Genomic DNA, 23,421 nt, shown 5'->3' with positions numbered 1-23,421 from the left:
GCGGGAATTCTCTCATCGGCCAATCTAAATATTTTTCGAAAGCAAATTATAGGCTCTTAAACTCACACAGTGATCACAAAACAACAAAAACTGGAACAATGAGTATCATGGCATTTGCCTTATTGTAAGGATTTGATAAACATTCAAACATTACATGCCACAACAAATTCCAAAGTTTGTTTTATGTATAAGATTCTACACCCAATTGCATCATTTTCCCAAGGTTTCACATAGACCTCTGCAAAGCCATGGATAATACTTATTCTTTGCCAATCAAATGTGCTTTCCAAGGAAGGTGATGATCAGCTGATTAACCTCTTCTGGTGACTGTTCTTGCACGAAATGCGTTCCTTCAGGCAGAAATACAATCTCCAACTTGGGGACGAATTGTTTCACCTTTCCAGTGTTTATATAATCCTCCATCCCGGGAAACTTGTACACATAATCCTTGCCTCCCATTACGAAAAGCGCCGGAGCTTTAACAATTGGATCCGTTATGCCGGGGTCTTCTCTAAGTGCCCTGTCAATAACAAGTATGTACTTACAACTCGGTCAAATTAGCATAAATAAACTACTTTGAAGAGCCCTTTGGTCACTCATAAGTGGATCTATGATCAATTGCATTACCTATATGGAACTTGCAGTGCAGTTTGAAAGCCCGATTTCTCATACAAAGCTCCATATGCTGCAAGATCTTCCTCCGTGAACCAAGGGGGAAGAGGGGTAGATGGATCCACCAAGTCCATGATCTCCTGGTTTTCTGCAGCTATTGGTATTTCACTTCTGGAGAACAGGATGTAAACATTCCGGACAACTGTTTTCGCATCAAGTCGCCCAAAATCAGCCTCTGCCCTGCCAGGCTCCTACAATAGAGGTAACAGTTAGTTGCAAACTCTCTAGCAAGTCGTGCATGTGCAGACACTGAACAGATAACCAAGACCAACTAAATGCACACAACACCTGCCATCTTGAAATGTAGAAACCTTCAGGGAGGAGTTTCTCGAATGCACGAGGGCCTGGCGGCATGTACGGCACTCCCATTGTCACAACTCCCAAGACCCTCTCGGGGTGTAGAAGAGCAAATGTATATGCTGGCCGAGCTCCAAAATCTTTTGCGATGAGAAAAACCTGAGTAAATTTTATGAGTGAGCAGACCGAAGTGTTACATTGCATCTGAACAGGCAATCAATTATCTTATGCTCAGTGCATAATTTGATTGATATATTTACGCAATATTAAAAAGAATAAGAGATCCCAACAAATATATATGCAAAATGTAAAAGAGAGAGAGAGAGAATGAAGTTGGTACCTTAAGAATAGCAAGGGAATCAAGAATTCCAAGGAGGTCACTGTCAAGGTCACGGTAGGAGGTCTTATCGGGTTGGGGAGGCGGGTCGGAGAGTCCGTATCCACGGTAATCGGGCGCGATGGCCCGGAAGCCGGCGCGGGCCAGAGCAATCATCTGGTGCCGCCACGAGTACCAAATCTCCGGGAAGCCGTGCAGGAACACGACCACGTTGGAACCTGTAACACAAAAGAGAGAAAGCACCACCAAGTCCAACGACGGCGACGTTCGATCGATCAGTTGAAGAAGAATGAATACGGTGTACCGTAAGGACAAAGTATGTTGATGGATGGTTTCTGACCTGTTCCGATGTCGGCTACGTGGAGCTTTAGGCCTTGTACGGTTATGTACTTGTGCTGAATTTCCTCCATTTCAGACAAGATAAAGCTCAGTTCAGTTCAGTTCGGAGGATAATGATAGTCTTAACCAAAAGAAGATTTAAACAGGACAAACTCCTTTTTATCGTTTTTGGTTAGTAGGATAAGAATGGGGATTCGACAAAAAGAAAAAAACACTTGGGATGTTTGCCGGCCCAGAAGAAATAATTAAATAAACAAGGGATTTGGTACACTCACATTTCATCGCATTCATTCTAGTTTTGGGCTCCTCCCTTGTCCAATGACGGGCCGAACACTGCATGCCGTCCCGAAATTCTAGTTTTGGGCTCCTCCTTTATGCTGTTAAAAACGCTGCCAGATGAAATTACATTTATGTCTCAAAATTATATCCGCCACATTCAATGAAATTTCAATAACCATTTGTTTGTATACATTTTCATCAGTGTGCTGATCTTTCCTTTTGGTGATTATAGTTGCTAAATGAAATTACGTTGGTGGATACTCCTGGAGTTCTATTCGGAGAAAACCAATGAGCACAAAGGGGCTATGATTTCTTTGGTGCCATATCGTGGTTTGCTGCAAGATTTGATCTCATTCTTCTTCTATTCGACCCTTATAAGCTTGATTTCAGCTATGAGTTTAAGCGTGCAATTGCATGTCTACGGGGTCATGATGCCAAGATCCGGGTGATCCTAAACAAAGCGGATCAAGTTAATATTGAAAAGTGAGATGCACTTCCAGTTTATATATTGTTTTGGCTTCCTGCATTTTACTTTTTGTTGATGACACTTTCAGCTTATTACTTCTTTGGTTATGCATTGTAGTTGATGAGAGTTTATGGTCACTGATGTGGTCATTCACAAAGGTTTTGAATACCCAAGAGGTGGTGCTTGTTTATGTTGGGTAGGCTTTGTATTCTTGATGTGTTATCAACAAAAAGTAAAATGCAGGAAGCCAAAACAATATATAAACTGGAAGTGCATCTCACTTGTTTAGTATTAACTTGATCGGCTTTGTTTAGGATCTCTCGGATTTTGTCATCATGACCCCGTAGACATGCAATTGCACGCTTAAACTCATAGTTGAAATCAAGCTTATAAGGGTCAAATAGAAGAAGAATGAGATCAGATCTTGCAGCAAACCACGATATGGCACCAAAGAAATCATAGCCCCTTTGTGCTCGTTGGTTTTCTCCGGATAGAACTCTAGGAGTATCCACCAACGTAATTTCATCTAGCAACTATAATCACCAGAAGGAAAGATCAGCAAACTGATGAAAATGTTATACAAACAAATGGTTATTGAAATTTCAAAATTCACTGGATGTGGCGGATATAATTTTGAGACATAAATGTAATTTTATCTAGCAACTATAATCATCAAAAGGAAACATTTTCATCTAGCAACTAGAATTTTGACATAAATGTAATTTCACCTAGCAACTATAATCGTCGAAAGGAAAGATCAACACACTGATGAAAATGTTATTAAAACAAACAGTTATCGAAATTTCAAAACTCACCGGATGAGGCATTTGAGAACACTCAAATTTTGACAGAAATGAGCCTCCAAAACTTGCTAGACCACTGAAAAGAAGGTCTGCATTCACAGCTATGGTATTTCCAGGTATGCTCCTTGCATCAGGTCCGGACTAGGTACAAAAATTTGAGTAAGGTTTAGAATTACAAAGACTATGTGACACACAATAAGCCTCAGACTACAAAGAAACAATGATAAACTAAATTAGTTTTTAGAAAGGAAGCATGGTTATAAGAAACTATACCATCACAACCACAAATCTGTCATTTGCAGGTTCTAGTCCAATATGAGCTCCTGTTCAAAGTAAATGTAAGCCGTATGGTATGGTTGTCCATTAATCATTTGAAAATAAAATAAAAGAGAAAACTTAACCAACCTGGATAGCTACATTGAGCAAATGTTTAATGAATGTAGTTTTTCCGGTCGAATACTGACCCAAGAGCAAGACCATCGGCTTAGCATCAAAATCGCCATCGGTCTGCAAAGGAATAAATCAGCCATTATTTAGCAAATGTTCTACCTAAACAAAACAATATGCTAAGAAGGCAGTTAGAAGGATAATAAGGAGAACTAACTAAATCATATATATCCTACTAAATACATCAAAACATATGGGAATACACTCACCAATGATGGAGATACAAAATCATTGAAATTATATGTAAGTTCCAATGGCTTTAGTGTTTCTCCGTACAATATCTTCAAACCATCAACTATAGATGTGACGCCATCAAGTGGTAGCTGAAGAAACCAACTTGAACAAGTCAGGCAGTAAGGAAAAGAAGACATACCTTTATAAATATGTAAAAACAAGTTGATAGGTAGATTAAAAGAAAATTTTGTCCAAAGAAAAAACACCTTTACCAATGATTTGGGAGTAAAACAATGAACACATGTTACCAAATTTCAGGGTTAGATGTCTACAACAAATACAATGTTATATCCATGAATTAGAACACAGGGAAACTAACTACTTCTAACTGAATAAGCAGAGAAACTGGTTAGGGATATGATTCAACTGAAGAAAAAAGGTATTAACGAGTACAAAGTTAGTATCTATATATGGCAATGAAAAGATTTTGGAAAGATGAAACTGCAGCAGTTGAAAAGTGAGTCAATCAAAATAAAACATAATCTCAAATTTTTTTTACCGTTGGCGCGTGAATTACACAGTAGCATCATACATTTTGAGTCGGGATAAGTAAATAACAAAACACAGTAGTAATTAAATAAGTATTCCCCTGTATATCCTCTCTTGGTTTTTCATTCAAATTCTGGGGTTTATGGTACTCAATTATTAGTTGGGAAAATGTATATATTTTATAAAAATGCATGTAATTAATATGCAGGGTTGGTTAAAAGATAGCTCGCCTTCGGCATGGGCAAAGGAAATCAACATGGTGCATTGCCTGGTTCTGCTTTTGAAATGTTTGAAGATTATGGAAAATGCCACGTTCCTGAGTAAAAAGAATCAGGTATGTTTAGATGTGATTGAGGGTCTCAAACACACACACACACTCTCTCTCTCTCTCTCTCATATAAAATGAACTATTTTTCTGTCTCTTTAGTTTGCAAAATTCATACTGTATACAAACTCTTACCGATACTGCATTATGATGTTGGGCAATTAATAATTATTGAAAGGAGAAATAAATATTCACATACATGCTTTCTTAACAGAGCTATTAGCTAGGAATGAAACGAAACTCGGATCCTGCAGGAAATCCCATGTCTTTTACAGAACTTGTTATAAGTGACATCAATATTCTATCAGGTAACTTATTATCTCTGGAGTTACTTATGATTCTTACGCTTTTTGGTTTCTAATAATTAATGACATTGTTTCGTAGGTCTTTATCTGAATAAAAATTTCTCTTCTTCCTCCAATGACGAAAAGTCTTTTAATCTTTCTAATGGGAGTAAAAATGCTTCTGAGAAGAGCTCACATATATGTCAGAGCAGCCCATTTTTGCCCTCGGCTTATTCCATATATTCTATATCCAGTTCGGAAACTACCAGCACCTCAATGACTGATACTTATTCAGTGAAGACGAGACTCAATTCTTCCAGATATGGTTCATCCAGTGGTACATCAAGCCAGTTAAATGGTGGGACCTGTACATTTAGCTGTGCTTCCAGGAAGGATGCTGGTCTCAGTCAGAGATCCTATATTTCTGAAGACTCCAAAATCGATCTTTCAGAAGAGAGTCAAGATCCTTTTGCATTTAGCTGTGAGGATTCCAGGAAAGGTTCTGGTGTCAGTCAAAGATCCTATATTTCGGAAGACTCAAAAATTGATCTTTCACAGGAAAGTCAAGATCCTTTTGCATTTGATGAAGATGATTTTGAACCTTCTAAGTGGGACGTATTATCTGGCAAGAAAAATATGTCACTATCGCGAAAGAATGAGGCAGCATACAGAGAACATGATGACACTTTGAGCTGATTATGAGCCAAGAAGCATCGAGTAATGGAGAAAACCATCAGGCGCATGAGACAACTCAATATCTTATTTTTCACTCATTTACATTCAGACGCATAAAAACATAAAGACAAGCGGGCGTAACCCAACATATTAATAAGCAGGCTATGGGACAAGTTTGCTTTATAAAGATGGCCAAAACAGGTTACTTGGAATTCTCCATTTTTGTCCAGATGTTTATGCATTTCATTCTTCAAGCTTTTGTTATTGGAACAATGCATTGTATTCCCTCTCTGTTCATATTTAACCCCCTTAACAACCAACCTTCTGTTACATTTTGGAGAGTTAACATTTTAATTGTATTCCCTCTCTGTTCATATTTAACCTCAATTTGTAAATCAACTGAGAGAACCCATTACCATGGTCGGTCTCGGTCCAACGAAGTGAAGTCCTTGAGAGGGTGGAAAATATATTGAGGGAAGAAAACACCAAACTGTATTGTTTTTGGTCATCTTCCACATTTCCCCTGTATTTCCAAGCCAGTCCTAGTTTCATCATTGGGCCACTTGTATCTCAAAAATTTCAGACAACGAAAGATGCTATATATAATTATGGACACCGTTGTACCTGTGCTGCAGATTAAACAATCTTAGTTTCTTGTGCTTTTTTTATACTGGCGCATTTTATCACTGTCTCACTTTTAATTTCAGACAACAAAGATGCTAATGATGAAATTAGGATTGGCTCCGAATATAGACAAAATATAACACAGATTTTGGTGTTTACCCTACAATATATTTTCTACCCTCCCAAGGACTCCAATTCATTGGACCGACCATGGTAATGGGCTCTCTTAATTGATTTACAAATTTACGTTAAATATGAACAGAAAGGGATAATAGTCGAAATGTTCACTCTCCAAATTCAGATGCATATCATCAAAAGCTACTTCTAATTTGCACACCCACGTATCCAATAATGAAATATCCATCATCAACGAGTGAAACTAACATTACCATCTACCCATCAAGAAATTCTTAACATTTGACATAAACCTATTTCCAAAATAAATTTTTTAAATCCAAGAACCCGTCAAGAAGTAGTTAAAATCAACTTAACCCCATTTCTTAACAGTAGAATATTTCCCAAACACCTTCCTCTTTCCCTTTGCCCTCTTCATAATAAGAAACATAAATACATTACACTTGGAACTATAGCAAAAGTGATGAAAGAAACATGCCCTTCAGATGAGTTTATGCACTTTCTCTCATACGATACTTCAGATTTCCGATACAAATTAACCTGCAGGCTGGACAACAATCTCCTCAAATAAGATGGACAAGGACAGTAAATACAATAGTGGCATTTACTACGACATGCTGGACGAAAAACTAGATCTTATTATCGTTTAAATTTAAATGACATGTATACTGTAACAAGGTCTATTCTGTGAGTTGATTTCATAGCCTCTGGAAACTTCCTCTTATTCACGACAACCACGCATTTAAGTTCTTATGTCACACAAACCACGAGCCTTCCCTTCAAAGTAAAGTTGCGGTAACATTGGCCAGTTTGAATGCTTCTGTATCCCCGCCACGACTTCATTGTCCATAAGAAGATCGAAACTTCCAAATTCGACCTTCTCTTCCTTCAACATGTCAACAAACATTAGGCTAAATTACATTTGGCGTACTCAGGGGTTCCTTTCATGAAAAGCATGACTGGATTACAGTCAACCAGCCGCATTTTCAAGGCATAATCAATGCCATTTTGCGCTTGAATTCTTTTTTTGATGAAAATTTTGTACTTGGAACTTGCTCCTGGGAAGATCCATTTTCTTTTGCCAACTCTTGGACCTTCTCAAGTACAGCAGGTCCAGCAGCCAAAACCTTATCTTTCGGATACAGGCGGATCCTCACTGCTGGGATCGCCTGTTATTTGTTTAAGTTTTGGAGTTTTGGTTGGTATGTCTTAAACACAAAATTGTGAACTCCATAATGATATTGGTGCTTATATATGAAGAAAATGTTTATCCAAATATAATTGAAAAGGCAATTTTTCTTAAGAATTTGAATGGATTCTATATTAACTTAAGAACCTTTTACCCAATGATTCAGCAGGTTCAAAGCCATTTATGTAATGAGTTAATTAAGCAATTCCCAGACAATTGGAAGTTACATTTTTCTATCCGATTTTTAGTATCTTTTTTTTTTTCTTCTTTCCTTTTATATTTTAAAGTAGAAACTAGAAAGAAAGAACGTTGCCGATTCTTTCATAAATGTGTGACAAATTCACAATGTTGTTGCATCTGTGATTTATGATCATCTTAATCTTAATGGCCAATTCTTCTTGGGTTTTTGGTGGCTAATTTTTATATTTGTTTAAGCAGGATATCTGAATTCATGCTAGGCACGTCAGCAATGCGTCTGCAGTGGATAGTGATGATAGGATGCATGACATTGGACATAAAAAAACATTTTTTCTTTTTTCTTTTTCTTTTATTGTATGCAATCAATCTCATTCAACATAGGGATACAGGGTCGCATGTAGGAGTCAAATTAAATATTGCAGGAGATCTATTCATAAAGTGAGTTACTCTACAAGTCTACGAAGATTACAATTATTTAAAAACATTTAAAATAAAAATTAGTTGAAATTGGAATTAACATTTAATCTTTGCTTTAACTTTTATAGTACCATTAACTCTCCATTCTCTACTACTATTTCAATGGAAAGAACAAGAACCAGTATAAGGGTCTCGCGACTCGAATAAAGAATTCATGAGAACTGCACATCCATCGCTTTCACCATAACTGGAACAACATGAGTCTCTAAAGTGGCACCCACAACAATTACCTAGTACCACACACCTCTTGCTAACAATTGCGTTCTTTGGGACATGATACCTGTAAGGGTATAATTGCGTAAAGTGATCACTCACCTTTAAATAATACCCACATCCATGACCTGTGTGCAATATGTTAATCCATTGTTAAATACAATAAAAGCAATAAAAATAGTCAGTTATTATTATTATTATTATTATTATTTTTAAACAATGAATGAATGAAGATGATTAAACTCAAAAATCAGTATTGTGAGCACATTACATAGAATAACAACAAATACATAAATGTTATTCAAGTTGCATAATCTTTCCATGTTTGAGTCTATATGTTTTTTTTTTAATTTTTGGGTAAATACCACTAGGTGTTCCCACACTCGGAGGGTGAGATTAATCCTCGCTCAAGGTTCGGTTTGTACCTGGTCACAAAGTATACTTCCAACGGGTTTTGAACCTCTGCCATTGAGGCATAAGATAGCTCACCAGTTGGATGTGATAGTTTATCAAGATTTTAGGGTTGAGTCTGTATGTTTTTCTTGTTTTCTTTGTTCCCTCCAGCAATTATATAATTGAAAAAAATTTCTTTGTTTGTCCATAAAGTCATTCTGCTTGGTCCCAAAGAAAAATTAAAATAAGCTTTTATACTAACAATAAATGCATTTAAACTTAATTCCAAGTGAGTATGATGTTACATGAACACACTATTAGAAAGACTTTAAGAAACGCTAGAGGATTCTCAACCAACGCATGTCCAAAGATTAATGGAAAAGGAAAACAAATGAAATAAATTAATAAATGAGTTATCTAAAGACGATGATGCCGTTCTTGTAAATTTCTCACCAATTCCCGTTCTAGCTTAGCACACCAAATAGGATACTGACCAAGTTTAGTTTTAACTTTAACTAACGGTAGACCTTCAATTTCACGAGGCACAGTGCGTCGATCTGTTCTTTTCCGTTGACTATCTTGACTTTTCAGCTTCTCATATAGTGCATCAATTGGGTTCTCGAAATGTATGAGTTGTACAACGAATTTCTTTCCTAGCTTTACGACAACATTCCCCACATATTTCTCTTCTTCAAACTGTGCTCTGAATTTTTCTTCAATTTTAGCATTATTTTCACGGGTATGCGGGTAATGACAATGTTTAAAGAGAAAGAACAATGAATTGGAAAGATGCCTAATTAAGGCATCGTAATGATCAAAAAGCGCTTCTAGAACCGGTCGATTATATACCTTTGTAACTTCTTTTTCTTTTACTTCAAAGACGCGCACGCTTCCACCGCTATGTTTATCAAAAAGGGTTGCATATAATATAGCCCTTGTCACATTTTGTAACAATTCACTTGAACTCTAGACTTTCATATCTGGCATGCAACTGTGCAAGTAAGTCAAAACAAATGGACGGCCGGATCCCCCCACAAATCCATTGCACTTCTCACCTTTGGATGTTGTCTCGATTGTTTTCCCGAATTTAGACTGGGCAATTTGATATAAATAAGGAACTTTATCCGCACCCCATCCAGCAAAAATAGCAGATACCTTAAATAACTTTATAAATAATTCTTTTGTCAATTTTCCTTCCCAGCTTCGAATATACTCCTCGGCCTTTTTTGGTGCATCATGGATGCCATTAAGTATTTCTTCATGTTTGCGAAAGTATTTCTTGACATCTTTTAACATTGCCTTACCATTTTGGGTATTTCCCGCTCTAATTGCAAATACATTACAACTCTTCATATGTGAACTTTTTTTTGAATTCTCATTGGATATAATTTCACTACATGTACTCCTCGAATCGACACCAACATATATTACTTTACAATCTACATTAGGGATCATAGCGATGTTTGTTGTGCCCCATTCCTCTTCCTGGTAAAACAAATTGAAATTTATTAGGCAAAAAAAGATAAGAAAAAAAAGGATGAGAATATACCTTAGCCAAAATATGTATATATATATACACGTATAATATATAGATTTAACTATTAAAAAAAGTATATATGATAGAAAAAAGAATAGTGGTAATGTGTCACAAACCTTCAACTCTTGATTGGTTTTCTCTACATATGCCTTAGTCATAATGCAAACAAAAGTTCAACTCGGCTACACAATGATGACTCTGAGATTTTAGAGACCTTGTACCCAAAACAATAATAGAGCCTCCAAAAATAAATTATTCAATGAAAAATTATAAAAGGAATCGAACCCTATAATCAAAACCTCGTGATCGTCAAATAACTGAAGATAGAGAGTTGAGTGGCTGTGGCTGTGGCTGTGGCAGAAGGCAGAAGCTTGCCTTAAAAAAAAAAAAAATTACATACAAAGTTCTATTAGAAAGCCTCTTATATGGGCTGAATGAAAACATTATTAGATAGGAAAACCATCATATTATCATATAAAATAGGAAAACCTTGATATAGGATACCGAAAGCAAATCAGGAAATATCTTTTCAGACCCAAAAAATGCAATAAGGACATTTTATTATAATAATAAATAAAATAGTATTTATTAAATAATGCCATTAAACATAACTAAAAGAATTTATAAAAGAAGAAAATAAAAAATTGAAAGCACGTTGAAAGCCCATGATCCTCCTCGTCCTCGCGATGGAAATTTAAAAACTCTCCGTTGGTTTCTCACTCCTATCCCATCCCATCCCAACAATCCCCTCTAATAACCGACGCCTCGAAAAACCTCTCAAACAACTGCGCATGCGTAGATTCCCATTCTATTTTCTTTTCTTTTCTTTTCTTCTCTTCTCCTCTTTCTCTGTATTTCCCTTCTTTCACAAAACAGATTTGAAGAAGACCCAACTCCGCTTACACTTGCTTCCTCAAATAGTCTGGTAAGATCCAGAAACCATTGTTTATCTGTTTAAAGAGCTTCATAGGTTCACTGGCCAAGTCTTTTGTTCATAAGCAGCTCTTTATTTTTTGAAGTAATGGACCCTACAAGCTGCTTCTCTTACAAGTTTAAAAGCTTCTTCAACCTCTAAACCAATTTGAGCGCGCGCGAATCTCCCTCTGCAACTCAAAAAGCTTCTTCAACCTCTAAACCAAAGCCTCGACCTCCAAAGCCTAGCAACGATGTCGACCGCCAAAGCGAGTAACAAGAAGCGAGTACAAATTGCAATAAATAAATTGATAAAGAAACTCCGAAAATTCAAGGTACATTTACTTGCTTATTTGTGTTAGTCCTGATAGGATTTATAATATGAATTCATAACGCTAATTTATAGTGAAACCTGAAGAACGATGTTTTTTTTTCCTTCAGTTTTATATCAAATGCTCAAATAGCTTTATGCATTATTTATTTATTATTATTTGAAAATTTTATGTTTTTCATTTCTTCTGCTTTCATTATGTCGTTATAGTTTCCTCAATTACCATTTATGTGTTTTTGTGACAGTGTGGCTGCTGAGGTCAGGTCTGTGATTGCTGAACTGAAGTCTGAAGTTGAAAAGGATAGGTAATTAAGAATCTATTAAGTCCCACTAGTTTAAGTCATTAAATCTTCTTTTTCCTCTGCATCCATAGTTTTACTTGCAGTATACTGATTTGATGCCTTGTGTATTCTTCAATTGTCAAACAAGGTTTTGTTAAATCTCTTTCGAAGAGCTCAAAAGAGGTCTGTGGAAGGAGAAGTAAAGAGCTAAAACCATTGATGATCCTGCGGAGAAATTTGAATTTCTACTTATTTTGTTTGATGCCCAAAATTTTTGTTCTGATTATTTTTGTGGGCAGTGTGAGAATTGCTTGAAGACTGAAACTGCCAAGTTCCAAGCACTCTATGAGAAGTTTTGCAAGGACCAAGCCAACCATCTACAGGCCTTGAAAGGTAGTTCCTTACAGTTTCCAAATCTTGTAATTGCATCTGATTTCTCTTCATACTATAAAGCGTTTCTGTGTAACTGGATTGTAATTGTAATTGTAATTAATAGCATAAATTCAATTAGATAGGTATTTACCTAATCAGAAACTAGCTTATTTGTCTGCATATATTGATTTAGCGAAGTTTCTTATCAGCAACTAGCTTTTTGGTCTACATACTTTCGGTTTCGGATTTCTATGGATAGGAAGCCTGCTTTTTTATACTCTGCACACAGAACATGACACAGTCTACTGTCATCTTATGCATGTAGCCCTTTAGTTTGGCTCCATTTTCCAGTAACAAGTAAAATTTAAGAGCATCATATCAAAACTGCAGAACAGGCCTTGCAATTATTAGCTAATATAACCCATCGACTCTGTTAAGCATTGTTGTTCTATTTGACAGGCATCATTTCCAACTATGAAGAAGAGAAGGAATGGCTCTGCACACGATATGAACAACTGAGTAAGCAATAAATCTCCTTTACTCCTCCTTACGGTGAAATTTTCGGATGGGTTGATGTCATGTCTGGTAAGAAAGAAAGGAGTCTGATATCTGAGCATGAGAAAGCTTGTACTGATAAAATTGCTAAACTGGAAGAGTCATTGAAAAAGAAGAAGCAGGTACCTCTCTCTGTCTTCCTTGAAAAATAAAAAGAAGAAGAAGCTTACTGATATCTCCATGTATATGCAAACATGTCTCAACACCACATTTTCTGTTTATAAACTCAGGATGACAGAACTTTCAGCTTTCTGAGAAAGACTCTTGGCTCATTTCGGGAGAGTGACGAGGACATCCCCTTAAATACGTTACGTTAATTAATTCTCGCAATATGATATGGTACATGTACAATTTCTTATTGGGCTTATTTAATTGGGTGATTTTCTTTCGTTTCTTTATTGCTTTAACTTGCATCATTGACAATGGATTATATAAGTTTAGTTGATGACAGAAAAAGTTAGAAACCATGAATTACACATTTGAACTCAATTCTAAATTCCTCATCTCAATTCCTCATCTAATTGATTTATGAATTTAAAGCAACCCTGGCACATTCATACCCAGTTTCTCATGAGAGGGTGGGAAGCAGTAACATTGATTACATTCCTGGCAATTATACCCAACTACTTAAAAGAGGTCGTCGAAGCCACGATTCATATGCATAAATGACACTGCCATATCACTTGGCCCCACCTTCCCTTTCCTATATGTACAATTTTATTTATAATTATATATCATGTGCTGCAAATTGCAATTCATTTGCGATAAAAACAAAACCCAATGTAAACAAAAGCATGACATTGATAGCAAACGACATAAAAGGCTTTTTTTTTTGCAGTCAATCTCATTCAACATTGGGATACATGGCACATGTAGGAGTTGAATTAAATATTGCAGGAAATATAGTCATGGAGTGAGTTGCTCTACATGTCTACGAAGATTGCAATTATTTTAAAAAATTTAAATAAAAAATCTAAATATTTGTTAAATTGAAATTAACATTTAATCTTTACTTTAAATTTTAGAGTAAAGTTAACCCTCCGTTCTCTACTACTATTTAAATTGAAAAACCAAGAACTAGTATTAGGGTCACAAGGAACATAAGTGGGGACTCGGCTTGCGGTTCGGACACATATAAGTCATGTGTTCACCATAATTCCCACAATGTATACAATTCATGAGAATTGCGAATCCATCGCTTCCGCCACATCTGGAACAACGTGAGTCTCTAAAGTGGCACCCACAACAATGACAAATTACCACACACCTCTTGCCAACAATTGCGTTCTCTGGGACATTATTCCTGTAAGGGCATACTTGCGTAAAGTGATCACCCACCTTTAAACAATACCTACATTCATGACCTGTGTGCAATATGTTAATCCATTGTTAAATACAATAAAAGCAATAAAAATAATCATTTTTATTTTTATTTTTTTAAAAAATGAATGAATGAAGATGATAAAACTAAAAAATCAATATTGTGAGCACATTACGTAGAATAACAACAAATATGTAGATGTTATGTCATAAGAGATTAAAAAAAAAAAACAAATATATGTAAATATAGGCTCATTTTTATATTTTTTTTCTTTGTCCCTAAAATCAAAAGCTTACTAATAAGTTTTTCAGTCTCTGAATCATCAGTCTCCGAATCATCAGTATCCGAATAATCAGCCTCGATTCATCAGTTTCAGATACATCAGCCTCGGATTCATCAACCTCGGAATCATCAGTCTCGGATTCATAAGCCTCGCTCCCTGTTTCCACCCAATTACATTGTTAAATGCAAACAGAAAAAATAATTGGCTGACGGTATTTCATTGATTCCATGATGGGTTATTGGCTGACGTTATACAAACACCAAAACAACTGCCGGAGAAATCATATCTTTAAAAGGAAAAGCATACATACAGGTTATTGGCGTATCGCAGTTGATGGGGACCATAGCTGAAGATAAAAGGTCCTTTCCGCCGCCGTCCTTACAGAGCACCTTCGACTGGGAATCGAATTTCAGGCACTCCAAAGATGAGACGTTGTCCATGGCTGTGTAGATCTTGGTGTTTGGCTTTGCGGTTGTGAGAGAAAAAAGGACGGGCGGTTTGGGTTTAGGGTGAACTGTGAGAGAATGAAGAGGGGCGTTTCTTACTTACATGTTATATAGGCGGTTTGGCTTGATTGAATAACCAACCCTATTATGACCATATTAAGCAATATTATTTTTTCCATTTCAGTGTTGATTAAATAATAAATTATCATTAAAAACTAATAGACCCTAATGCACGTATCTGTAATAAGCATGGCATTTATTTCTAGTTTTGATTTGGTTTCGGATTTTTCGTTTTCTCAACTAGAGCAGGAATACTCTTTATTTGGTGATTTAGGGTCTCAAATAAAGGAAGGTAATTAATGTGGTTTTTTCCTTTGTTTTAAGTTTCCTTTTATTTTCAAGTTTGCGCTAACAATGGTCATTCATGCCTAGTTGACAGCTTTTCTGTGTACGATTTTATTTGACTGGTCTGTTAACTTACAACTATATTGTATTTAAACTCCTTATTTTTCGAGCATAAGATAATATACATGTGCTACAAATTGCAATTCATTTAAACAAAACACCATGTAGACAGACAAAATCATACGATGCAATGCATGGCTGTGGAATTTGTGGCAGACGAAATAAAAGCGCATTCTTTTTTCTTTTTCTTTTATTGTACGCATTCCCATCTCCAACCATAGAAAGATAGGGCTGCATATAGGAGTCTTATAAAAAGAAGAAGCAGCTTGTACTGATATCTCCATGTATATGCAAACATGTCTCAACACCACATTTTCTGTTTATAAACTCAGGATGCCAGAACTTTTTTTATACTGGCGCATTTCCGACATCGGCAGCAACACCTTAGAGTCCAACTTCAAGGGTTTGGTTGCTGATGGTGTTTTCTTCACGTAATGTTTCCCAATAATGCTTTAAACAATTCACCGCCACTGAATTAATTCCCATTTGCTTTATATTGATTTGATACATATGGCTTCTTTTCTTAGAGCTTTCATCATGCAAGATTCTTCTAAAGCCCATTCAAAGCGATATTCACCACGTCCAAATGCTCCATCATCTCCCCAAATTCCTGTACCTCCTCCATCAAAGTCGACGTGGCGAGAATTGACTGCGGCCTCCAGTTCTCGACCACCTCCTTCCGAGAAAGAGCGCACCTCCAAGAAAGAGCGCTTCAGAGATTGAAAACTCAAAAAGGAAGCTCGTCTAGATCGGTTGTTATGACTTGACTTGAAATAAATGCAACCCTTTTTAAAAATAAAAAAAATATTTAAATTACTTTCTATATTTGCGGGGTGAGGAAGCACAAGATTCCTATAGACGTACGTCAGGGTTACGCTGCCCACTGAAGCCTATAAGAACCCCCTCTCTTGAAAACAAAACGAACCCCATCTCTTTTCTCTCACAAATTGACCGTAAATCCCAAGCGGCAAATTTCTATTTACCCTAAATCCCAAGCGGCATTTTTCTCTTTCGCGCACACACAGCCATGGACAACGGCCTTGTGTCTCCACTTATGCAAATCCACCAGCCAAAGCCAATCAGTATGTTTTTCCGTTTTCGTTTAATTTAAGGGTTTGTGACAAAGATTATGTGCAATTTTGATTACATGCCTCGGATTTTGTGTATGACAAATTCCATTTTTACAATGAAAAATACTTGCGTTTTGGTTATAGTAGAATTTCATCTTGTACAATATTCTACTTATTTGACTTGGAATTACTTTTCGAGAAAAACTATTTTTGAGTCCTAATTTAGAGGAATTACTTTGTATTTCTCAACAAAATATTCGTGTTGCACCTTTCTCTTTTATTTTTGGAAAATATTTGCAGATGGTGGCAAAGCTCTGCTAATTGATCAAATTAAGCTATAATTGATTTGGATTGTTGATAGACAAATTGTTAACTGCAAACAGGTATCAAAGTTGAAATACCAAAGGTTGGAAAACTAACGCATGAAGAATGTCTAACTTTTTCTTCTTTCCTCTGGGGCCCTCCTATTCCTCCTGGTATGCTTTTGATTTTGAAGAGAAACAAAAATAAATAAATAAATAAATTTGATACCCTTACCCTTGCCTCCCTCTTCCCCATTTACATATGTTTGATCATAAATTCTTTTTTTCCCCTCTTCTTAAGCCATATTCAATCTCTTTTATTTTGTTTACTAGTTATTTTTATTGTGGTATTTAATAAGGGATCTTCAAATTGAATATAGGTGAATGTAAGTTTTGTTTGAAGGTGGATGAACATTATTGGTCAAATTGCCCATACATGGTCAGTGTCCCAAAGAATGCAAAAGTTGGTAGTAATTGCGATGTAATATGTAAGGTTTGTGGACGCTTCTTTAAAAAAGAGTCATGTTGTGGTAAAGATGAAGGGCGCGCGATTCCCAAGATTGAGAGGGGCACGAAACATGTTTCTTTGGATGATGGAGATCGGGTCTGAGAGCTATTATCGCAAGTGAATTGCAATTTGCAACACATGGTGGTCTATTCTATTTATCTTAAAGATGTCTTTCCTTTATATTTATGTTTTAATAGAAAGCAAGAACAATGTTGTTGATAATGACCTTTGGGTTTAAAGGCCGGACAAACTTCAATATTTGTCAAATACTTACAATAAGGCAGTGCCATCATACGCATTATTCCATATTTTCGGTTTGTAATTGATCTCTGTTTGAGTTTAAGACCCTCAACATTTGGCTCATGAGCTGCTAGTCCTCTACTGATAGTAGAGGAGGTTCTGGAGATGGCAATAAAAAAATGTAGTGTCTACACACATTGATCATAAACGATTAAAACTTGGAAGGAACTGCGGAATAATGCAATAGAAGTGCTGACATTTTAAAAAAGAGTAAAGGAAACGTTGCAAAAAATGCTATTCACATAAAGTGATCATATTTTCATAAAGCTATTTTGTTAGGATTGTCTTTCATTACGAAAGAATTCCCCAGATTTCATGACCTACAGAAGGAAAAATTATGTCAAAGAGAAAACAAAAAGAGGAAGAGGAAGAGGAATATGGAATATGGAATGCCAAACTAAAGGTTCCTTCTTCCCTTAACCCTTTCAATACAGAATCCACTACATAGAAGAAAAAACACTACTCGGAAGGATCCAAGAAAAGTACCTTTTCCTCTGGACTAGTTCTTGCTGATTTTCAACTGATGTCTCAGAGTCCGCAGCAGAGATAAAATTCCCATCAGAGTCCGTGTAAGCAATATATATTATTGAACCTGCAAAGCAAAGCATTAGAAACATGTATTCACAAAAATTACTTCATTATACAGAAACAACTTTAAATGGCGAACAGCATGTTCAGCACGACCAACATACACATCAACTTTTTACGCTCTGCGTGGTTTGGCCATATTCCTTTTGTTTCCTTTTGTTTTGTTTGTTTGTTTTTTTTTTAACGCAAACCTTTTGTTTCCCCTTTTTTTTTTTGCCACACCTTTTGTTTCCTGTTTAGCTCCTTGTTTTTTTCCCCGTCTTATGGGCAAGATTTTTTTTCCTTTCCCTAAACAGAACAAGTCCTCGCTTATGAAAGGATGACTGCTGGTATTAATTTGGATGAAAAATATTTTATGTTCATCTTTCTTTTTCAACAACAAATTTGTGATATATACGTGAGCTCTTCTCAGAAGCATTTTTAATCCCATTAGAAAGATTAAAAGACTTTTCATCATTGGAGGCAGAAGAAAAAAATTTATGTAGATAAAGACCTAGGAAACAATGCCATTTATTATTAGAAACCAAAAAGAGTAAGAATCATACATAACTCTAGAGATTATAAGTTAACTGATAGAATATTGCCACTCACAAGCTGAATACATTATATAAAAAATTCAGTCTACAGGTAGTCAGTTGTGTATTCTAATTCTGTGAGTTGATTTCATGGTCTCTGGAAGCAGTAACATTGATTACATTCCTGGCAATTGTATCCAACTACTTAAGAGAGGTCGTCGAAGCCACGATTCATATGCATACATGACACTGCCATATCACTTGGCTCCACCTTCCCTTTCCTATGTGTACAATTTTACTCGCTTTGGCGGTCGACATTGTTATTAGGCTTCCAAATTATAAAAAACCGTTTTTTAAATGTTAAAATAGTAAAACCATTTTTTTTCTTTTTCGGAAAATAGTAAAACCTTCTAAGTGAGGACGCGGAGTCTGTGTTGTACCAGAATTCCTATAGACGTTAGGATTACACAGCCCACTGAAGCCTATATAATAACCCCGTCTCTTTTCTCTCACAATTTACCCTAAATCTCAAGCGGCAGCTTTATATTTACCCTAAATCCAAAGCGGCGTTTTCCCCTTCCGAGCACACACAGTCATGGACGGCGGCCTTGTGTCTCCACTTTTGCAAATCCACCGGCCAAAGTCAATCAGTATGTTTTTCCTCTTTCGTTTAATTTAAGGGTTTGTGACGAAGATTATGTGCAATTTAATTATATGCCTTAGATTTTGTGTATGATAAATTCCCTATGAGAATACTCTCGCTTTGGTTCTAGTAGAATTTCGTACAATATCCTGCTTCTATTTGTTTACTTTTAGAGAAAAATTATTTTTGAGGAAAGTATTTCGCAACAAAATATGTGTTGCACGTTTTTCTTTTATTTTTGGGAAATAATTGAAGATGGTGGCATGGCTTTGCTAATTGATCAAATTAAAATATAATTGATTTATCATGGTTGTGTTAGGTGGAAGCATGTTGCATATGACATTTTCTCCATGTATCATTGGCATGGCTTTGGTAAAATCAAAGTGTTATTTTAATATTATTTTTGTTGGTGTAATTATGGAGGATATATATTATGCCAAAATTTTGAATCGGTTTTTGAAGATAATTTTTTCCATTTAAGTTATTTTGGTATGTAGATGATATTTAATAATATTGTTATTTGTTGATGGATGTCATTCCTTCTAACTTCTTTGGCATCTTCATCTTTCTACTTTTGTATTTAACAATGTAATTGCATGAAAACAGGAAGCCAAGGTATTGAATCAGATATTGTTGAATCAAAGGTTGTTGAATCGGAGGTTGTTGAACTTATTGGTAAGCTTTTGATTTTAGGGACAAACAAACAAAAAAATGCGCCTACAACTTCTATATTTACATATATTCCTTCTTTTTTTTTTTTAATCCCTTATGACTTAACATCTATACTATGCCAAAATTTTGAATCAATTTTCGAAGATGATTTTTTCCAGCCAAGTTATTTTGGTGTGCGCATGATATAGCTGATATTTAATAATATTGTTATTTGTTGATGGGATCATAGATGTCATTCCTTCTAACTTCTTTGACATCATCACTTTTTTCTTTGTGTATTTAACAATATAATTGCATGGAAACAGGTAGCGAGTCTGATGATGAGTCGGAGGCTGAAGATGAGTCGGAGGTTGATGAGTCGGATTCTGATGAGTGGGATTCTGATGACTGGGATTCTGATGAGTTGGATTCTGATGAGTCGAATTCTGAAAAACTTATTGGTAAGCTTTTGATTTTATGGACCAAAAAAAATCTCTTATAACATCTATGTATTTGTTGTTATTTTATGTAATGTGCTCACAATACTGATTTTTGAGTTTTATCATCTTCATTCATTCATTGTTTAAAAATAATAATAATAATAATAATTGATTCTTTTTATTGCTTTTATTGCATTTAACAATGGATCAACATATTGCACACAGGTCGTGAATGTCAGTTTTGTTTAAAGGTGGGTGATCACTTTTCGCAAACATGCTCTTACAGGTATCATGTCCCAAAGAATGCAATTGTTGGCAAGAGGTGTGTGGTAGTTTGTAATTTGTGTGGTTGCCTCTTTAGAGACTCATGTTGTGGCGTTTGTGGCCAAAGCGATGGATGTGCAATTCTTATGAATTGTTTACATTGTCGGAAGATAGGTGAACACTTGATTTTTACATGTCCGAGCCGCGAGGGGAAATCTTATTTGGACCCTTATACTGGTTCTGTTGTTTCCATTTAAATGGTAGAGAATGGAGAGTTAATGGTACTCTAAAAGTTAAAGCAAAGATTAAATGTTAATTTCAATTTCAACAAATTTTTAGAATTTTTATTTTAAATGTTTTTAAATAATTGTAATCTTCGTAGACTTGTAGAGTAACTCACTTTATGAGTAGATCTCCTGCAATATTTAATTTGACTCCTACATGTGGCCCTGTATCCCTATGTTGTATGAGATTGACTGCATACAATAAATCACCCAAGTTTTAATTGTACTTACTGGTTCTCTGTCATCTTCTGCTCAGGTGGAATTTGAGCCACTTTTTCCTCCTTAGGTGTACCCTTTTTCTTGTTGCTCTTTTTATCCTTCCAACTCTCTACTCTATTCTTCCAAATTGGACTCCCATAGTCATCATTTAATTCTTCAAAGATAACAAAATAAGATAATTATAAAAAAAATGAGACAAGGGACTAAATCATGCAAGAAACAGAAATATGACTGACCACTATCCACTGCAGACACATTGCTGACGTGCCTAGCATGAATTCCGATATCCTGCTTAAACAAAGATAAAAATTAGCAAGCTGTAAGAAACCTAATATTCTTAAACACACTGAGTATAAACAAAATATTATCTCATTCTACTTAAAAAGTAGCTATCAATTACAGAATTGCAGAAACCTTTGTTTCAACCTGAGAATTATCCAGGTGAGCTGCCATTGTGGATCGAGTGCCAGAAACCTTTGTTTCATCATCTGCCAGTGAATCCAAGTAGCAGCACATAGGGGAACCAAACCTCGCATACCTTGCACAAGATTAACTTGCCCAATTCAGCATAAGAGAAAGAAAAGGTTTGATTTTGATCCCCCATCAAGTGCATGTGAACTTAATCACTATCCTAAAAAGTTGTTATGATGTCATCAACCAAACTATTTCTATAACTTATAGGTACATAATTTCCAATTATACATATGATTGTCCGCGTCGCAGGGTGTTGCCAATACTAATTGTTGTAAGGGAGAATAATAAGAAAACACTTTTGAAACAACAACATGTATTGGGTTTTTGTTTTTTTGGGTGGGGGGTGTTTCAAAGGAGAAGTTGAAACTCTTGCCCCCTCTCTCCGCCACCATCATTTTTGTGGTTTCTTTATGTTCGGAATGAGTTACAGAGACTCTTTGGGTTCTCTATGTAGTTTTCACCTCTCCTTTTGTGAGAGCTTTTCACCTCTCATTTTGTAAGAGCTTTTCACCTCTCTTTTGTGAGAGCTTTTCATCTCTCTATTGTGAGAGTTTTATTTGTATTGTTATGATTTAGTTTTTTTCAAGTTTTATCTCTTTTTGATTATTTTGAGTTTGTAATCTTAGTTGGGATGCCTATGCCAGAATTTCTTCGATCATGTGTGATCGTTAGTGGAGGCGCACCAGATGTTAGACCGCTCCGTTGTTGTAATGGCCCTTTGTGACTAGTTTGTATTGGTCCTTCGTGAATCGTGACTAGTAGCTTTTTTGACTGAATTATGAATGCAATGCTAGAATTTCTCAAAAAAGAAACAACATGTATTGTCTTTTGTATATAGTTGTTGTAAATAGATCAGAATGCAATTGCTTGTGTTTCATAGGTATGACTGGATGTGAAATGTTTTTATCTGTAGGAACACAACAAGCGCCCTCCATGGTCTGTTCAACAGGGGCAACCACCTCCCCCTGCGAATCCTGTTCATTAAACTGCTTATGTGAGGCGTGCCTCGAAATTGTACAGAGGAAAATTTGTGAATTAATTTGTGACTGATTTTAAACAATTTGCACATGCAGCATGTAAAATGTGGTACTGTATATGAAATTCAACTTTACATCTATGGCAAAACCATGTATATATCATATCATATTGCAAGTATTAATAAACGTAACATCTTTTAGGGGGAAAAAGTAACTGCAGACTTGAGCTCAAACAGTTGAATGTTCATTCAATCATCAGCCGGGATGTCCTTGTCTGAAGTACTCTCCAGAAATGAGCCAAGAGTCTTTCTTAGAACACTGAAAGTTCTGTCATGCTGAGTTTATAAATAGAAATTGTGATTTTGAGACATATGTTGCACATATATGTACACATGGAGATGGAGATATCAGTACAAGCTTCTTCTTTTTATTTTTCAAGGATGAGAGAGAGAGAGAGAGAGAGAGAGAGAGAGAGAGAGAAGGGTAGTAGTACCTGCTTCTTCTTTTTCAACGACTCCTTCAGTTTAGCAAATTTTGTCAGTACAAGCTTTCTAATGCTTGGATATCAGACTCCTTTCTTTCTTTCCTGACATGACATCAACCCATCAGAAAATTTTGGTGTATTCCATTCCTTCTGCATTTACTTGCGACCATGGAATGGTTCTTTTTCTTCGAACTAATGTCCATTGAAATGATACTCTACAGTTAATGCAAAAGGTTCAAGAAGATTAAATGTTAATTACAATTTAACAAATAATGAGATTTTTTATTATTTTAAATGTTTTTAAATAATTGTAGTCTTCTATG

General features: G+C 35.8%; 2 protein-coding genes, 1 long non-coding RNA gene and 2 pseudogenes across 5 annotated transcripts; 2 read left to right on the top strand and 3 right to left on the bottom strand.

Moving 5' to 3' along the window:
* Positions 1–91: 91 nt before the first annotated feature.
* LOC103324728 (epoxide hydrolase 2-like) lies at positions 92–1,808 on the bottom strand. Its single transcript, XM_008226820.3, has 5 exons — positions 1,647–1,808; positions 1,310–1,524; positions 961–1,128; positions 628–863; positions 92–520 (listed from the first exon to the last, which is right to left on the bottom strand). Exons 1-5 carry the CDS (start codon positions 1,714–1,716, stop codon positions 274–276), a joined length of 936 nt encoding a protein of 311 aa, XP_008225042.2. The 5' UTR covers positions 1,717–1,808; the 3' UTR covers positions 92–273.
* A 534-nt stretch (positions 1,809–2,342) lies between these two features.
* LOC103324833 (EH domain-containing protein 1-like) lies at positions 2,343–4,234 on the bottom strand (annotated as a pseudogene).
* Positions 4,235–11,884: 7,650 nt separating this feature from the next.
* LOC148918407 (uncharacterized) lies at positions 11,885–13,251 on the top strand (annotated as a pseudogene). Its single transcript, XR_016125097.1, has 5 exons — positions 11,885–11,961; positions 12,063–12,120; positions 12,237–12,330; positions 12,769–12,986; positions 13,095–13,251. The product of XR_016125097.1 is annotated as an uncharacterized LOC148918407 (transcript).
* Positions 13,252–13,748: 497 nt separating this feature from the next.
* Positions 13,749–14,979, bottom strand: LOC103324727 (uncharacterized). Its single transcript, XR_016125687.1, has 3 exons — positions 14,779–14,979; positions 14,482–14,624; positions 13,749–14,228 (listed from the first exon to the last, which is right to left on the bottom strand). It is a non-coding gene; the product is annotated as an uncharacterized LOC103324727 (long non-coding RNA).
* A 4,145-nt stretch (positions 14,980–19,124) lies between these two features.
* Positions 19,125–21,102, top strand: LOC103324830 (uncharacterized). 2 transcript variants are annotated; one of them, XM_008226942.3, is made up of 4 exons: positions 19,125–19,312; positions 19,912–19,980; positions 20,283–20,417; positions 20,622–21,102. In XM_008226942.3, the coding sequence occupies exons 1-4, from the start codon at positions 19,258–19,260 to the stop codon at positions 20,915–20,917; spliced, it is 555 nt and encodes a 184-aa protein (XP_008225164.2). In that variant the 5' UTR covers positions 19,125–19,257; the 3' UTR covers positions 20,918–21,102. The 2 variants fall into 2 exon arrangements, with proteins under 2 accessions (XP_008225164.2, XP_016648784.2); XM_016793298.2 differs by lacking the exon at positions 19,912–19,980 and having other exon boundaries at positions 19,128–19,312.
* Positions 21,103–23,421: the final 2,319 nt, after the last annotated feature.

Source organism: Prunus mume, linkage group LG3 (assembly GCF_029339155.1).
Source record: "Prunus mume cultivar Tortuosa linkage group LG3, ASM2933915v1, whole genome shotgun sequence".
NCBI lineage: Eukaryota > Viridiplantae > Streptophyta > Magnoliopsida > Rosales > Rosaceae > Prunus > Prunus mume.
Note: the sequence above shows the minus strand (reverse complement) of the source record. Positions and strands in the feature narration are given on the sequence as shown.